Source organism: Dama dama, chromosome 9 (genome assembly GCF_033118175.1).
Source record: "Dama dama isolate Ldn47 chromosome 9, ASM3311817v1, whole genome shotgun sequence".
NCBI lineage: Eukaryota > Metazoa > Chordata > Mammalia > Artiodactyla > Cervidae > Dama > Dama dama.
Window position 1 is genome coordinate 17006514 of NC_083689.1, and position 18735 is coordinate 17025248.

The following is an 18735-nucleotide window of genomic DNA, read 5'->3' on the forward strand; positions in this document are numbered from 1 at the left end:
GTGTCACCTACCTCGTACTTGGGCTCCAGTATGAGTCAGCAAACAAGAATAATAGGTTAGACAGAATGCCTGACTCTGACTTCACCAAAGTCTTATGCTGCTGCAATGGTGAAATTCCAAAATAACTAAAGCAGTTCAATTTAGTCTTGAAAACCAACTTTGCTCTTCTGTAATATTGAGATGTTTAAAATGTGTGTGAACTTTTTGATTATGATTTTTTGGTCAGGGTCCATCAAATTAGAACCTGAATTAGGCATTCTTTCTATAGTGATACTGAGGGGAATGGTTTTAGGAGAATGGTTGGGATAGAAAGAGGACATTACAAAAAATTGTAATTATGTGAAGGGATGGATATGATCATTATTTTGGCTGCAGTAGTAATTTCATTAGGTTTATCTATCAAACTGCCAAGTTAATTTCCATTGATTATCTGTTTTACATAGCCAATGGAAATTAACATGACAGTTTGATATATATACCTAATGAAATTATAACATTGATATACGGCAGAAATGAAACCAATATTGTAACGCAATTACCCTTCAATTAAAAATAAGGATAATTTAAACTGTCATGTTAAACAACTCAAATGAATATATATTTTTTATTTACTTATTTATTTTGGCTTCACTGGGTCTTCATTGCTGCTTATAGGCTTTCTCTGGTTGTTGAGCATGGAGCCAGTTACCCTACCACATGTGGGATCTTGGTTCTCCCAGCAAGAATTGAACCTGTGTCCCATGAACTAGAAGGTGGATTCTTAACCACTGGACCACTGGGGAAGTCCCAGTATGTATTTTTAAAAACAGGTGGAGAGGAAAACATGGTATCCTCTTAGCTTCTCAGGGTGAGACAATCAGTCAACATGAATTTGGGAAAAAAGAAGGAATTTATCAAATTAAGGTCTTTTTTGTTTGTTTCCTTTCCTATTCAAAAGCTTTTTAGTTTCTGGTAGCGCCCTTGTTTGTTTATTTGTTAAAGTTTTTTTTTTTTTTTTTTTTTGCTGTGCATCATTTTAAAAGTCTTTATTGAATTTGTTACAATATTATTTCTGTTTTAAGTTTTGGTCTTCTGGCTGTGAGGCATGTGGGAGCTTAGCTCACTGACCAGGGATTGAACCCGAATACCCCGCATTGGAAGGCAAAGTCTTAACCACTGGACCACCAGGGAAGTCCCAGTTTACTTTTTTATTTTTGTTCTGTAGCCTTTGCTTTTGGTGTCAAATCCAAATATTCACTGTCAAAACCAGTATCAAAGAGCTTACGCCCTGTGTTTTCTTCAGGAGTTTTACATTTCAGGTGGTACATTAAAAAATTTTAATCCAGCCTGAGTTGACTTTTGTGAGTGGTGTAAGAAAGGGGTCAAGTATTATTTTTTAATCCATATTACCTGAAAGAGAGAGTATTGACTTACTAATGGAGACAAATCAGCAGAGCCACTTGGCTCCACCTTACCTATCCTTTAATGTTTCCAGTCTTTTGGTGAAACATGGAACATGAAAAGCTTTATTGTTCTGTGAGCCCCAGATGAATCTTTGCATATTTTACTCAATATTCATATGTTTGAAATTTACTGCTATTAAGATGGTGAACAGTGATATTACAATGCCATCCTGTCATTAGTTTATTTTGTAAAGATTTTCTGATGTGGATGAATTTTAAAGTCTTTGTTGAATTTATTACAATATTCCTTCTGCTTAATGTTTTGGGTTTTTGGCCGCAAAGCCTGTCAGATCTTAGCTCTCCAAACAGGGATTGAACCCACACCCCCTGCAGTGGAAAGTGAAGTCTTAACCACTGGACCACCAAGGAAGTCCTTTGCCATTAGTTTGTTTTCAGAAAATATGTCTTGAAAAATATAAACTAAGAAAATTCATATTGAAAGCATTAAAAATGTAAAGTAAATTGATGACCACATGAGAATACTGAAGTTCTTAAAGAAAATGTTTTTAAGTGGATATTAAATGGATCATCATTTACTTCTTCAATTATGGATGAAATGTCATGAAATCTACTAAATAATGGACAAAGCTAGTGCATGGGCATTGTCTTTTTATCATAACACAATTGAATATGAAGGACATAATTCAATCCAAAGTTCTCCAATGTGGAGAAAATGTATATTGAATCTATTATGTAAAAATTGAAAAAAAGGTGATAATGAAAGTCTAAAAAGGGAGTAGGAAGTCTGTGCATATTGATCACAGTAATGATTGATCACAGAGGAAAATCACATTCTGCTCTGTAAAACCAAGGTGAGAAATAAAGAAACAGAAAACATTCAACAACTCTAGAGTTGTTGCACCATAAAGAAGGTTGCACCATAAAGAAGGTTGAGTGTCAGAGAATTGATATTTTCGAATTGTGGTGCTGGAGAAGACTCTTTGAGTGTTCCTTGGACAGCAAGATTAAACCAGTCAATCCTATAGAAAATCAACCCTGAATATGCATTGGAAGGCCTGATGCTGAAGCTGAAGCTTCAATACTTTGACCATCTGTTGCGAAGAACTGACTCATTGGAAAAGGCTATCAAGAGTAGTAGCCCTTGCTCACTGCAACTAGAGAAAATCCACATGCAGCAAAGGAGACCTAGAGCCCCCACAAATTAAGAAAACAAAAAATTTAAAAAGAGGAAAAGGTTGTCATCAGCCTTAAGGAGAAAAAAGGAAATTGAGCAAAGTTCACTTGGATACTTCAAATGCCTTTGTAGTTGTGGGATTTTAAACAATTTAATCTGTGCTAATTACCTAGCAGGGGCCTTAGCACCTGGTATAAAGGACTTGCTATTTAAGATGCTCACAACTGGATGAGAAAATGGGACCTTATATCTAGAATCTCTTACCTTCCCTACCACACACACAACAGTGTTTGAAATAAACACACACACGCTCCTTCCTGTTTAGCTGCCAGTCACATTTTTACTTGAAAGCTAATGAGAAAAGACAGCATACTATTTCAGACTTTAAATGAACAGTAGTAATTAATCCCCATGAATAGGTTATTAATTCTAGACCTATTTTTCCTTTCCTTTATTCTCTAGCTAGGTAGCCCAATAGGACCCATCCTGTCCTTCATTTCCAAGTTTTTATGACATGTACTAAGTTGCTTCAGTTATGCCCAACTCTTTGCAACCCTTGGTCTATAGCCTGCCAGGCTCTACTGTCCATGGGATTCTCCAGGCAAGAATACTGGAGTGGGTTGTCATTTCTTTCTCTGGTTTTATGACATATTTAGAAATAATTAATCCCTGGATACTCAGTAACTTGATCTGTTCTCTCTTACTTTTATGTTTTGACACATCTGTCTCAGTTGTATAATTAGCAGGTAATGTCAGGAAAGTAAATATTGAAAATCAATCATGATAGTCAGATCCTCTTCCTCTTTTTCTGTTGGGTCCCATTACAGACTGGGTGGCTTGGGTCCTGGCACCTGCAGGAGTCCCTAGTTTATGTGCCAGGATCAATTCAATGACACTTTTACTTCCTGTGTTAAGACCTCTAGAATGTGCTTATTGATTGCCCAAAACAAGCAAGAGTTGATTCCCGAAATTCTGGTTGCTTTAATACATTTTTGCATTTTTCTTGAGAATCGATGGTTTTGAGAAAGTCTCCAAGGTGCGAACAGCTTATTAGTATACTAATGTTTAGAGCTGAATGGACCTAGGCATATTTTCTTCATTAATGGGAAATTCTGCACCATGAACATGGAGTCAGCACAAATAACCGTAAAAACATCAATCCTCCGGGCTAAGACTTTGACTCAGACAGCCCTGAGCATAACTGTGCTGCAGCACTTGCTCTGTGAATAAATATGGCATGGTGAAGATCCTACATGCCACAACTGAGACCTGATGTAGCTAAATAAATGAGCAAATACTTGTGGACACAGTAGGGGAAGAAGAGAGTGGGACAAATGGAGAAAGCATCATCAACATATATACACTACCATGTGTAAAACAGATAGCCAGTGAGAAGTTGCTGTATAAAACGGAGCCTAGCCAGGTATTCTGTGATGACCTAGAGAGGCGGTTTGGCGGGAAGGGAGGGAGGCTCAGGAGGGAGGGGACATATGTATAATTGTGTCTGATTTGCACTGTTCTACAGCAGAAAACTGATAAAACACTGTGAAGCAATTTCCCCCAATTGTACACCTATGGCTGATTCATGTTAATGTTTGGCAGAAGCCGACACAATTCTGTAAAAAATTATCCTTCAATTAGAAAATAAATAAATACAAAAAAAGAAAAAATAATAAATTTCAAAATAAAATTTAAGAGGAATGAAATAGTGCCGTTTACAGCAACATGGATGGACCTAGAGACTGTTGTTACTGTTTAGTCACTAAGTCGTGTCCGACTCTCGGGACCCCGTGGACCGTCAGGCTCCCCTGTCCACGGGATTCTCCAGGCAAGAATACTGGAGTGGGTTGCCACGTCCTCCTCCAGGGCATCCTCCCAACTCAGGGATCCAACCCAGGTCTCCTGCGTTGGCAGGTGGTTTCTTTACCACTGAGCCACCAGGAAAGCCCAGAGATTGTCATGCTGAATGAAATAAGTCAGGCAGAGGATGACAGATACTGTATGGTATCACTGGGATGTAATATAAAAAATACAACAGACAAGTTAATATAACTAAAAAGAAGCAGAGTCTCAGATATAGAGAACAAATTAGTGGTTACCGGTTGGGAGGGAGGGGCAATAGAGAGGTGGGGGGAGTAGGTGGCACAAACTATTGTGTATAATACAGACTACAGGGATGTATTTTGCAACATGCAGATTACAGTCAGTATTTTATAACAATTGTAAATAGTGTCTAACCTTCAAAAATTGTGTAAAAATTAAAAATCACTCATTTAAATTTTCTCATGCTATAGCTACCTTGAAAACCATACTATGTTTCTCTTTTGAGTTTTTATTTGTGTTGAAACGGTGGGGTTATTTATCTTAATTGTTGTATACTTAGACCTGGCTTCAACCCCTGGGTCGGGAAGATCCTCTGGAGAAGGGAATGGCTACCTACCCACTCCAGTATTCTTGCCTGGAGAACTCTATGGACAGAGGAGACTGGTGGGATACAGCCCGTGGGGTTTCAGAGAGTCAGACACGACTGAGCTACTAACACAAAAAAGACTGCCATAAGTCCATGCCAAATGATCATTGACATCATTGATATTTTGGGGGGTGGTTCCTTTATTTAACTTCTCTACTTAAGTTTGATTGTCAGCACATCTATTTTTCCTTGACATTCACAGCTGTTATGCACATGATTGTCTTCTTCTCCTCTTTTTTCACCTAGCATAAAAATACTCAGGACTAACTGGTTTTTTGGATCTTCATTTCCTTATGAAGGCTCCTGTGTCACAGGAAACTTAAATAGACAGTAACACCAAGCACAATTCTTGACATCTGAGACATCTTAATCTCAATGTAGTGATTTGCTTATGGCATAAACATGACTGGACAAAATAACACAGTTTATTATAGGAAAGATAGTGAGGGATGGAATAAGAAGAGGAGAGATATAAAGAACAATCCTGAGATGATAACTTCTAATTTCAGGGAAGAATTCATGTTCTGAAATGACCACTACATCTTGCTTATGTATAGAAACAGAAAGAGGGAACCAATTTTAGTACATTTCATTCTGATTCACTAATGTCACTTCCCTACTCTATTCTCCTGTCTCACAATATAACAGTTAATTTCTTCTAGAAGCAAGGGGCATTTGCATTGGGACACACACACACACACACACACACACATGCATATAACCACACATGCACACACATGCTCACACATGTGTATCAGTTCAGTTCAGCTTAGTCGCTCAGTCGTGTCCGACTCTTTGCGACCCCATGAATCGCAGCACGCCAGGTCTCCCTGTCCATCACCAACTCCCGGAGTCTACCCAAACCCATGTCCATTGAGTTGGTGATGCCATCCAACCATCTCATACTCTGTCATCCCCTTCTCTTCCTGCCCTCAATCTTTCCCAGCATCAGGGTCTTTTCAAATGAGTCAGCTCTTTGCATTAAGTGGCCAAAGTATTGGAGTTTCAGCTTCAACATCAGTCCTTCCAATAAATACCCAGGACTGATTTCCTTTAGGATGGACTGGTTGGATCTTGCAGTCCAAGGGACTCTCAAGAGTCTTCTCCAACACCACAGTTCAAAAGTATCAATTCTTCAGCACTCAGCTTTCTTTATAGTCCAACTCTCACATCCATATATGACTGCTGGAAAAACCATAGCATTGACTAGATGGACCTGTGTGGACAAAGTAATGTCTCTTCTGCTTTTTATTTATTTATTTATTTATTTTTCATTTATTTTTATTAGTTGGAGGCTAATTACTTTACAATATTGTAGTGGTTTTTGTCATACATTGACATGAATCAGCCATGGATTTACATGTATTCCCCATCCTGATCCCCCCTCCCACCTCCCTCTCTACCCAATCCCTCTGAGTCTTCCCAGTGCACCAGGCCCGAGCACTTGTCTCATGCATCCAACCTGGGCTGGTGATCTGTTTCACTATAGATAATATACATGTTTCGATGCTGTTCTCTCGAAACATCCCACCCTTGCCTTCTCCCACAGAGTCCAAAAGTCTGTTCTGTACATCTGTGTCTCTTTTTCTGTTTTGCATATAGGGTTATCTTCTGCTTTTTAATATGCTGTCTAGGTTGGTCATAACTTTCCTTCCAAGGAGTAAGCGTCTTTTAATTTCATGGCTGCAACCACCATCCGCAGTGATTTTGGAGCCCGAAAAAATAAAGTCAGCCACTGTTTCTACTGTTTCCCCATCTATTTGCCATGAAGTGATGGGACAAGATGCCATGATCTTAGTTTTCTGAATGTTGAGCTTTAAGTCAACTTTTTCACTCTCCTCTTTCACTTTCATTGAGAGGCTCTTCAGTTCTTCTTCCCTTTCTGCCATAAGGGTGGTGTCATCTGCATATCTGAGGTTATAAAAACAGCTTAACACAATGCCAAGGGACCCAATAAAGTTAAGACTGTAGTTGCCTCCGAGAATGGAAGGGCAGGAATGGAGGAAAATAAAAATGGAATGTTGTCTCTATGCAAAATGTTTTGTTACTTTAAGAAGAGAACTGTTCTGTTTCTGCATTCGCCATATCCATTTTTAACTTTTTGATCTCCAGGGAAGTTCTCATTTGATGATGATGTCTTCTGATGACTTACCTGCTTATTTTATTTCGAGGTGATTTTATTTTCTTATGCACAGGTAAAAAGAAAATGAAAGGAATCCTTTAGGCTTTGTTTTGTTGTTTAGTTGCTAAGTCGTGACCCCATGGACTGTAGTTGGGGCTTCCCAGGTGGCGCTAATAGTAAAGAATTCACCTGCCAATGCAGGAGGCACAGGAGAGGTGGGTTTAAACCCTGGGTGGGGAAGATCTCCTGGAGGAGGAAATGGCAACCTGCTCCAGTATTCTTGCCTCGAGAAGCCCATGGACAGAGGAGCTTGGCAGGCTACAGTCCATAGGGTTTCAGAGTCAGACATGACTGAAATTACTCAGCAAGCATGCACACACACTTTATATTACTATGTGATCCAGGAATCCCACTCCTAGGTATATATTTGGAGAAAAACATGGTTTATTCAGAAAATAAATTTTAGGTAGAGAATTAAGTATCTCCTTGTGAGTAGATATTTTAAATAAGTGAATTAAATTGTCTAACCCGAAGCACAGAGATTGGGAAAAAGATAAAAGAAACCTCATGTGAATATGTGTGATTTATAAGAGACTCACTGTAGATCCACAAACACAAATAGATTGCAAATGGAAGAATGGAAAAACTTACGTAAATAGTTACCAAAAGAGAGTTAATATAGTAAAAATGTAGACTTTAAGTCAAAATTGTTAAACTAGACAAAGAAGGATAGACAGAAATAGGTAGACAGCCAGATAGAGATAAAATGGTTAATACTCAAGATTATAGAACAATTAGAGATATATATATACACCAAACAATAGTGCCTCAAAATATGTGAAGCAAACTTGACAGAAGTGAAGTGAGAAATTCAAATTTCGACACTAACACTTACAGATTTTAATGCAAATTTTCAGCAAAGGATAGTAACTCTGGATAAACAAAAAATGACACAGAGGGCTTAAAAATCACTATAAACTAACAAAACCCAAGAGACACTGTGCTGTGTGCTTAGTCGCTCAGTCGTGTCCGACTCTTTGCAAACACATGGATTGTAGCCTGCCAGGCTCCTTTGTCCTTGGGGATTCTCCAGGTGAGAATACTGGAGTGGGATGCCATGCCCTTCTCCAGGGGATGTTCCCAACCCAAGGATTGAACCCAGGTCTCCCGCATCGCAGGCAGATTCTTTACTGTCTGAGACACCAGGGAAGCCCTATGTAAACACCACACACAACAAAAGCAGATAGAGCAATCTTCTCCAGTGCACAGAGAACACTCTTTAGATGGTTCACATCTTAGGCCACAAAGCAAGTATCAATAAATTTGAAAATATTGAAATCATACAGTGTCATTTCTGACTACAGTGGTATGAATCTAGAAATAAGAGAATGTGTGTGTACATGCTAAATTGCTTCAGTTGTATCTGACTCTTTGTGGCCCCATGGATTACAGCCCACCAGTCTCCTCTATCCATGGGATTCTCCAGGAAAGAATACTGGAGTGGGTTGCCATGGTCTTCTCCAGGGAATCTTCCCAACCCAGGGATCGAACCCTATCTCCTGCATTGAGGGCAGCTTCTTTACTGTCTGAGCCACCAAGAAAGCCCTATATAAGAGAATAACAACTAGAAAACACACAAGTGTGTGGCAATTAAATAACACAGTCCTCAAAAGGCAGTGGTATCTTACTGATGAGTTTTCTCAAAGCTTCCTTCATGTCCCTGTTCCTCAAACTATAGATGAAGGGGTTCATCATTTGAGGGACTACTGTATAAATCACTGAAGCCACTGCAGTCTGCCTGGAAGAATTGATAAGGGCAGAACTAATGTACACCCCCAAGCCTGTGCCATAGAATAAGGACACAACAGAGAGGTGAGACCCACAGGTGGAAAAAGCTTTATACTTTCCACCCGCTGATGGCATTCTCAAAACTGAGGAGACAATTTGAGTATAGGAGAATATGATTCCACACACAGGAACACCACCAAATATGCTAGTTGCCAAATATATCAGGATATTGTTGATGAGGGTATCAGAGCATGCAAGCTTGATGACCTGAACAACTTCACAGAAGAAGAGAGGGATTTCCAGGTCTGTGCAAAACGTCAGCTGCAACACCATCAGACTGTGGAGCAGGGCATCCATGATGCTAATAAACAAGGAGGATAGAATCAGCCGGCCACAAAAGCGAAAGTTCATGATGGCCATGTATTTCAGTGGGTGACAAATGGCTACATATCGGTCATAGGCCATTATTGCAAGGAGAAAACTTTCCAAACTAGCAAACACCAGCACAGAGCAGAGCTGGGTGAGGCAGCCTGTATAAGTGATGCTCTGATTCTGTGTTTGGATGTTCACCAGCATCTTTGGGATCGTGGTTGTGCTTAAACAAATGTCCGTAAAGGACAGGTTGTAGAGAAAGAAGTACATGGGGGTGTGGAGGTGGGAGTCAGAGGTGACAGCCATGACGATGAGCAGGTTTCCCAGAGTGGTTACCAGGTAAATGGACAAGAACAGAATGAAGTGGAGTGGCTGCAGTTCCGGATCTTCTGTCACTTCCATAAGAAGGAATTCCGAAACTCCTGTTTTGTTTCTGGGTCCCATGTTGTGGACAAATCTGGTAAGAAAGATGGAAACTGACAGCACAATCAAATGTGGGTTTTATGCACCAGCAGGAAGCAAAACATTATCATGGGATGAGGTGGAGACAAACAGAAGAATAAGAACCGTGTCTTCTGTATGCACGTTATTCCGTTACTTTCTTAAAAAACTGAGGCTGATATAGCAGAATGTCATCCATGGTTAATTCCCACAAGGGCTTAATGGGTAGTCATCTTTGTATATTACACTATTCATACTATTATTTCTATTTATTTTTGGCTGTGCTGGGTCTTCCTTGCTGCATGGGCTTTTCTCTAGTTGCAGCTGCAGCAAGAGGGGTCTACCCTCAGGCTTCTCACTGCGGTGGCTCACCTTGTTGCAGAGCATGGGCTCTATGGTGTGCGGGCTCAGTAGTTGCGGCTCCAGGGCTCTGGAGCACAGACTCCATGGTCGTGGCGCATGGAGCTTAGTAGTTCCACAGTGCGTGGGATCTTCCTGGATCAGGGATCAAACCCATGCCTCCTGAATAGGCAGAAAGATTCTTCACCACTGAAGCACCAGGAAAGCAACTATATTATTTATACTATACTATTTGGTAATTTTAGAAAGAGAAGCAGACTAAGGAGGCAGCTGAACATTGTGTCTTGACCCCCAGAGACCCCAGAGCCAAGCAACTCAAAAAATATGTAGGTGAGTGACTAAGCACACATGTCAAGAACCAGGAATGGGAAAATAAGGTGAACTTCACCAAACTTCCTGTCCACCCACTACCAACCACCACAAGATTGCAAGCGAATGTCAGACAATTTTATAATAGTCATCCTGTTTTAAGAGATGCAGATTTCAAATATAGACATGTGTACATATCAATCCCAAACAGGGATTCTTCCTTCCATTCTTCCCTACTGGCAACCAGAAGTTCATTCTCTAAGTCTGTGAGTCTATTTCTGTTTTGTAAATAACCAACAACGTCCTTTTCATACTGTTCATGGGGTTCTCAAGGCAAGAATGCTGAAGTGGTTTGCCATTCCCTTCTCCACAGGACCACGTTTTGTCAGAACTCTCCACCACAACTTATCCGAAGATATTAAGAAGAGGTGGCAAGAATACACAGAAGAGCTATGCAAAAAAAATCTTAATTACCAAGATAACCTCAATGGCGTGATCACTCACTTAGAGCCGGACATCCTGGAGTGTGAAGTCAAGTGGGCCTTAGAAAGCATCATTATGAACAAAGCTAGTGGAGGTGATAGAATTCCAGCTGAACTATTTCAAATCCTAGAAGATGATGCTGTTAAAGTGGTGCACTCAATATGCCAGCAAATTTGGAAAACTCAGCAGTGGCCTCAAGACTGGAAAAGGTCAGTTTTCATTCCAATCCAAAAGAAGGGCCAAAGAACTAAACAGACACTTCTCCAAAGAAGACATACAGATGGCTAACAAACACATGAAAAGATGCTCAACATCACTCATTATTAGAGAAATGCAAATCAAAACCACAATGAGGTACCATTACACGCCAGCCAGGATGGCTGCTATCCAAAAGTCTACAAGCAATAAATGCTGGAGAGGGTGTGGAGAAAAGGGAACCCTCTTACACTGTTGGTGGGAATGCAAACTAGTACAGCCGCTATGGAGAACAGTGTGGAGATTTCTTAAAAAACTGGACATAGAACTGCCATATGACCCAGCAATCCCACTTCTGGGCATACACACTGAGGAAACCAGATCTGAAAGAGACACGTGCACCCCAATGTTCATCGCAGCACTGTTTATAATAGCCAGGACATGGAAGCAACCTAGATGCCCATCAGCAGATGAATGGATAAGGAAGCTGTGGTACATATACACCATGGAATATTACTCAGCCATTAAAAAGAATTCATTTGAACCAGTCCTAATGAGATGGATGAAGCTGGAGCCCATTATACAGAGTGAAGTAAGCCAGAAAGATAAAGAACATTACAGCATACTGACACATGTGTATGGAATTTAGAAAGGTGATAACGATAACCCTATATGCAGAACAGAAAAAGAGACACAGAAATACAGAACAGACTTTTGAACTTTGTGGGAGAATGTGAGGGTGGGATATTTCAAAAGAACAGCATGTATACTATCTATGGTGAAACAGATCACCAGCCCAGGAGGGATGCACGAGACAAGTGCTCCGGCCTGGTGCACTGGGAAGACCCAGAGGAATCGGGTGGAGAGGGAGGTGGGAGGGGGGATCGGGATGGGGAATACATGTAAATCCATGGCTGATTCATATCAATGTATGACAAAACCCACTGGAAAAAAAAAAAATAATAATAATAATAAAAAAATTAAAAAAAAATAAAATAAAATAAAAAAAAAAAAAAGAAAATAAAAAAAAAAAAAAAAAAAAAAAAAAAAAAAACAAAAGAAGGACGTTGCTAAAGAATGTTCAGACTACTGCAAGAACTTCCAGATGTTGAAACTGGATTTAGAAAAGGCAGAGGAACCAGAGATCAAATTGCCAACATCTATTGTACCATAGAAAAAGCAAGAGAATTCCAGAAAATCATCTACTTCTGCTCCATTGACTATGCTAAAGCCTCTGACTGTGCGAAACACAGCAAACTGTGGAAAATTCTTAGAGATGGGAATACCAGACCACTTTATGCGCCTCCTGTGAAACCTGTATGCAGGTCAAGAAGCAGCAGTTAGAATCGGACATGGAACAACAGACTGTTTCCAAACTGGTAAAGGAGTATATCAAGGCTGTATATCATTACCCTACTTATTTAACTTATATGCAGAGAACTTCATGTGAAATGCCAGGCTGGATAAAGCACAGGCTGAAATCAAGATTGCCAGGAGTGATATCAATAACCTCAGATATGCAGATGACACCACCTTTATGGCAGAAAGCAAAGAGGAACTAAGGAGCCTCTTGATGAAAGTCAAAGAGGAGAGCGAAAAACCTGGCTTGGAACTCAACATTCAAAAAACTAAGATCATGGCATCCAGTCCCGTCACTTCATGGCAAATAGATACAGAAACAATGAGAACAGTGAGAGACTTTATTTTTTGGGGCTCCAAAATCACTGCAGATGGTGACTGCAGCCATGAAATCAAAAGACATGCTCCTTGGAAGAAAAGCTATGACAAACCTAGACAGCATATTAAAAAGCAGAGACATTACTTTACCGACAAAGGTCCATCTAGTCAAAGCTATGGTTTTTCAAGTAGTCATGTGTGGATGTGAGAGCTGGATTATAAAGAAAGCTGAGCGCCGAAGAATTGATGATTTTAAACTATGGTGTTGAAGAAGACTCTTGAGAGTCCCTCGGATAGCAAGGAGATCAAACCAGTCTATCCTAAAGGAAATCAGTCCTGAATATTCATTGCAAGGACTGATGCTGAAGCTGAAACTCCAGTACTTTGGTCACCTGATGCAAAAAAAAAACTGACTCATTGGAAAAGACCCTGATGCTGGGAAAGATCGAAGGCAGGAGGAGAAGGGGACGACAGAGGATGACATGTTTGGGTGGCATCATGGACTCACTGGACATGAGTTTGAGAAAACTCCAGGAGATGGTGAAGGACAGGAAAGCCTGGCATGCTCAGTCCATGGAGTTGCACGGAGTCGGACATGACTGAGTGATTGAACAAGAATGAGGTCCCACTGTACAGCATAGGGAATTCTGCTCAATATTATGTGGCAGCCTGGATGGGAGGGGAGCTCTGGGGGAGAATGGACACATGTATATGTATGGTTGAGTCCATTTTCTGTCCACCTGAAACTATCACAATAGTGTTAATCAGCTCTACTCCAATATAAAATAAAAAGGTAAAATAAGAGTTGCAGGTTTCAACTCAAGAGGAAATGGTCTTGATTATGGGAGAGAGTGAATACAGTATTAGTAAATGAGAGGTGTTTGAATACTGGTGCAAAGTATAAGGAAACATGAGATGAAGATGATGGACAGTCAGGCAGGAAGCCTTGTTCTAATCATCTGATGCATGTTCTCTCATCACAGATAAACCTATTGTGAGACACCTGTCCTTATTTTCAAACCTTACTGAGGGACATTAGGTTACCTGGGTGGAATCACAGTGGAATTATGGTTGACATTTCTGCCGAGTGTTCCATCTGTATTTAGGAGGGGCAGAGGAACTGAGTGAGCCGCCAGGCTCCTGGGCAAGAGGGGTCTTCTATGAAGGAGGCTCAGGTGTGTTACTTCTTTTGGGGGAAAGGACTATTGAATGGGACGGTCACAGGCAGATCACAATCTCTGTACTCCCTAGAGGTTCAATTTCCAAAGCTCCTCATTAGTCAAGCAATTTTATTATCACTGTGATCCCAGGACTGTGCAAATCCTTAGAGACCAAGGATACAATTCCATAATGCTATACTATACTATATATATAATCTTATAATAAGTTATTTTATTGTATTTTATATATTATAATTACTTATAAAATATATGCTGTATATTACACAAATAGCATATTTTAAAGCATAGTTGTTAGTGTAAAAAACAACACAAAAATTTCAGGGTTTATCTCTCCAAGAGTCTTTAAATGTTTCCTGATCATAATCTTAACTGTGTATATTTTACACAATTGAACTGCAAAATATTCTCTGTGACAATCCTGTTTTTGATCAATTACTATATCACAACCACCTTCTCTAATTTGTCAAAATGGCTTCAATATATATTAATAGTTTCTTCGCTTTCCGTCTCTGTGTGTGCTCAGTCATGTCCAACTCTCTGTGACCCCACGGACTGTAGCCTGCCAGGCTCCTCTCTCCATGGGATTTCAAGGCAAGAATACTAGAGTGGGTTGTCATTTCCTCCTCCAGGGGATCTTCCTGACCCTGAGACTGTACCCTCATCTCCTATGTCTCCTGCATAGCGTGTGGAATCTTTACCGCTGAGCTATGGAGGAAGCTCTTTAGCTGAATAGTGTGCTACAATAATTAAGACCTATTAAGTTGGTACAGGTGTAAATATAAGACTTGTTGATGATAATATAGAGCCCAGAAAAAGACCAGAACATAAATGGACAGTTTATTCAGGGACATAAAAATGAATTTGGATCCTTACCTCCCATCAAGGCAAAACTAAATTCTAGAAAAAGTATTGTTTCAAATGTAAAAGCCAAAACGGTGAATTCCTCAGATTGAAGTAACCTTGGGTTTTATTAAAAAATATCTAGGGAGCACAAACCATTATGGAAAATATTAACAAATGCACTGCATTAAAACTAAGCACTTGTGTTCATCCCATCACTACCCCAAAGCTTAAAAAAAAAATCCAAAAGTAATAAACACATGCAAAAAGAAATTTGCAGTGCATACAACTGAAAATAATAATCTGGTAATACAAAGTCAGGTGAATCAATTAGAGAAAGATAAGCAACTCAGGAGAAACACCACAAACAGAAACTTAACAGAAAGGAAATAAGTATCTGAAAATTTTATCAATCATTTAATAATAAGATATATGTGAATTATTAAGTCATTTTTATACCCATTAGACTGTCAATATTCTTGAAAATGTATTGGTGATGATATAGATCATCAGTAGTTTCCAATGTCAATCTCAAAGGAAATCAATTCTGAATATTCATTTAAAAGGACTGTTGCTGAAGCTGAAGCTCCAATATTTTGGTCACCTGATGCAAACAGCCAACTCATTGGAAAAGATCCTGATGCTGGGAAAGACTGAAGGCAGAATGAGAAGATGGTGTAGAGATGAGATGACTGGATGGCATCACTGATACAATGAACTTGGGCAAACTCTGGGAGATGATGAGGGACAGGGAGGCCTGTCACGCTGCAGTCCTTGGGGTCATGAAGAGTCGGACGTGACTGGGAGGTTGAACAGCAATTTTCCAGTTCAGTTCAGTTCAGTTGCTCAGTTGTGTCCACCTCTGTCGTGTCTGACAGCTTTCCAATATACGTATAAATTTGCTCAAAAGAAGACTTATTGTAACCACACAAAGGAGACTCAGTATCTCTAATACCCAATATTTCCATCTCAATTACACAACACTCTCATTTACACCAGACACATATTAGGCACTATTCAAAATGATTTATTTATAACACCAGAAAACTGTTACAAAGAAACAAAATTTCCAACAGTATCAGAAAGAACATATATTTTGAAAAGATACCACATATGACTTACAAGTCCAGAGTATTTGAAATGAGTTCATTTCTGCTGCGTAAATACTATTTATTTTATTAAATGACACAGATTAGAAAAACAAGCTGATAATACAACATGAAGGAAAACTAACCTAATTGCTAAAGAAAGTAGTAAAAATATGTGAGAACAGTAAGTTTACAAATTATGAATAAAAGCACATCATGGAACCCAATGATATTAGTTAATTTTATTGAGTCCTTTACTACATGTCAGAAGTTATCTAAGGTGTTTTTAATGCTTATGGGGGTGGAATTCAAAGGAAGAATTACACTGCATATAGTCAGTCTTAAGCTCTCAAAATAAGCATTTTCCCCACCTTGAGAATGAACTTCAGATGGGACATTTGATCTTATTCATGGTGAAGAGAATGAAGGGTGTATATTGCAGATGATTCAATGAATGGTTAAATATTAAGACATATAGGATTGAGTCAGTTTTCTGTTTCTGGTAAACATTTTGTGATATGATGCCTGCACGTGTTGCAGCCGTCTTGGCTCACAAGGGAAACAACCGCTCCCAGGTTAAAGACACTGCCTGGAGGAGTAAACGACTTTTCTCTACCTCCCCCAGTTCTGAAGCCATTGTAATGTAAGAGAACACTGTTTTGGCACATTCGAATCAGGGTTACTTTATCTCAGTAAAGATGAAAGCTTCCTCACTGATCAAAATTGAATGTCTCGTAATCATCCCAAACCACTGAGACAGCAACAATATAGCAATTACAGAGGTCAGAAAACTGAGCTGTGGTGGATGTTGATGTTGCCATGCACAGATGCAGTTTATCTGTGGTGGGTATCAGGAATGACTGAGTTGGAATTTGCAGGAACAGCTCTCCACATGTTTCACAGGAGGCTTGACCACGGGATGCAATTCTGTTGTTGTTCAGTCACTAAGTTGTGTCTGACTCTTTGGGACCCTATGAACTGCAGCACACCAGGCTCTTCTGGCCTTTACTGTCTCCTGAAGTTTGCTCAAATTTGTGTCCATTAGGTCAGTGATCCTATCTAACCATTTTATCCTCTGCTGACCCCTTCTCCTTTTGCCTTCAATCTTTCCCAGCATCCCAACTCCAGTGAGTCGGCTCTCCCATCGGGTAGCCAAAGCATTGGAGCTTCAGCTTCAGCGTCAGTCCTTACAATGAATATTCAGGGTTGATTTCCTTGAGGATTGACTGCTTTGATCTCCTTGCAGTCCAAGGAACTCTCAAGAGTCTTCTCCAGCACCACAGTTTGAAACCATCAATTCTTCGGTGTTCAGCCTTCTTTATGGTTCAAGTCTCATATCTGTACATGACTATTGGAAAAACAATTTGTTATTGTTCAGTCATTAAATCTTGTCTGACTCTTTGAGACACCATGGACTGCAGCAAGCCAGGCTTCCCTGTCCTTCATATCTCCTGGAGTTTGCTCAAACTCATGTCCACTGAATTGATGAAAAAGCATAGCTTTGACTATATAGATCTTTCTCAGAACCAACCAAGAGATTAGGCAAAATCAAGGCTCTTAAGTCCACAAATTTATTAGACCCTCTCCCTGACATATCCAAATTTTCCACATTTCTTCTTCTGATGTTCCAACAATATCAGTATACCTACTGCCTCCATTAGCTTCTTAAGGAATGCATGGAGGAAACCAAGATTAGAGAATGGAACTCTTTATTGAAACATCACTGAGCCAAGCAAACAGCAAGATGGGTTTCAACCTCAAGTTAAAATTCACTTAGCCACTATGTTATCTAGTCATTTTAGAACAAGTTGGTGGTTCAAGAGTCAGGCTTTCTGGCTAACCTGACATTCTGTGACTCTGGTTCATTCTAGAAATGCCAGTACAAAGCAGAAGAGACAGTCACAGAAGACAAGCAGTCCTAACGACGAGTTTCTTCAAGGCTCCTTTCATGTCCTTGTTCCTCAGGCTGTAAATGAAGGGGTTCATTATTTGAGGAACAACAGTGTACATCATTGAAAGCATGGCAGTGTTTCTGGAAGAGTTAGTAAGAGCAGAACTAATGTACACCCCAAAACCTGTCCCATAGAATAAGGACACAACTGAGAGGTGAGACCCACAGGTGGAAAAAGCTTTATACTTTCCACTTGCTGATGGCATTCTCAAGACAGAGGATACTATCTGAATATAAGAGAAAATGATTCCACACACAGGAATACCCCCAAAAAGGCCAGTTGCCAAATAAATCAGGATATTGTTAATCAGGGTATCAGAACATGCAAGCTTGATGACCTGAACAACTTCACAGAAGAAGAGGGGGATTTCCAGGTCTGTGCAAAAGGTCAGCTGCAACACCATCAGACTGTGGATCAGGGCATCCACAATGCTAATAAACAAGCAGAATAGAATCAGTCGGCCACAGAGGGAGAAGTTCATGATGGTCATGTACCTCAGTGGGTGACGAATGGCCACATACCGGTCATAGGCCATTACTGCAAGAAGACTATTTTCCAAACCAACAAAGATGAGGATGAAGCAGAGCTGGGTGAGGCAGCCTGTATAAGTGATGCTCTGACTCTGTATTTGGATGTTCACTAGCATCTTTGGGATCGTGGTTGTGCTTATGTCAGTAAAGGACAAGTTGTAGAGAAAGAAGTACATGGGGGTGTGGAGGTGGGAGTCAGAGATGACAGCCAGGATGATGAGCAGGTTTCCCAGAATGGTGACTAGGTATATGAACAGGAACAGAATGAAGTGGAGTGGCTGCAGTTCCGGATCTTCTGTCACTTCCATAAGAAGGAATTCTAAAATTCCGGTTTTGTTTCTGGGTCCCAT

At 40.0% G+C, this 18735-nt stretch overlaps 2 protein-coding genes across 2 annotated transcripts; both read right to left on the reverse strand.

Moving 5' to 3' along the window:
• Positions 1-8819: 8819 nt before the first annotated feature.
• On the reverse strand, positions 8820-9773 carry LOC133062745 (olfactory receptor 7G1-like). Its single transcript, XM_061152145.1, has one exon. The coding sequence runs from the start codon at positions 9771-9773 to the stop codon at positions 8820-8822; it is 954 nt and encodes a 317-aa protein (XP_061008128.1).
• An 8029-nt stretch (positions 9774-17802) lies between these two features.
• On the reverse strand, positions 17803-18735 carry LOC133061230 (olfactory receptor 7G1-like). The gene has a single exon (XM_061149219.1). It carries the CDS (start codon positions 18733-18735, stop codon positions 17803-17805), a length of 933 nt encoding a protein of 310 aa, XP_061005202.1.

Bases quoted from the DNA above. Each gene is read 5' to 3' on its own strand.
- LOC133062745 (XM_061152145.1), bottom strand. From the start codon at position 9,773: ATGGGACCCAGAAACAAAACAGGAGTTTCGGAATTCCTTCTTATGGAA.
- LOC133061230 (XM_061149219.1), bottom strand. From the start codon at position 18,735: ATGGGACCCAGAAACAAAACCGGAATTTTAGAATTCCTTCTTATGGAA.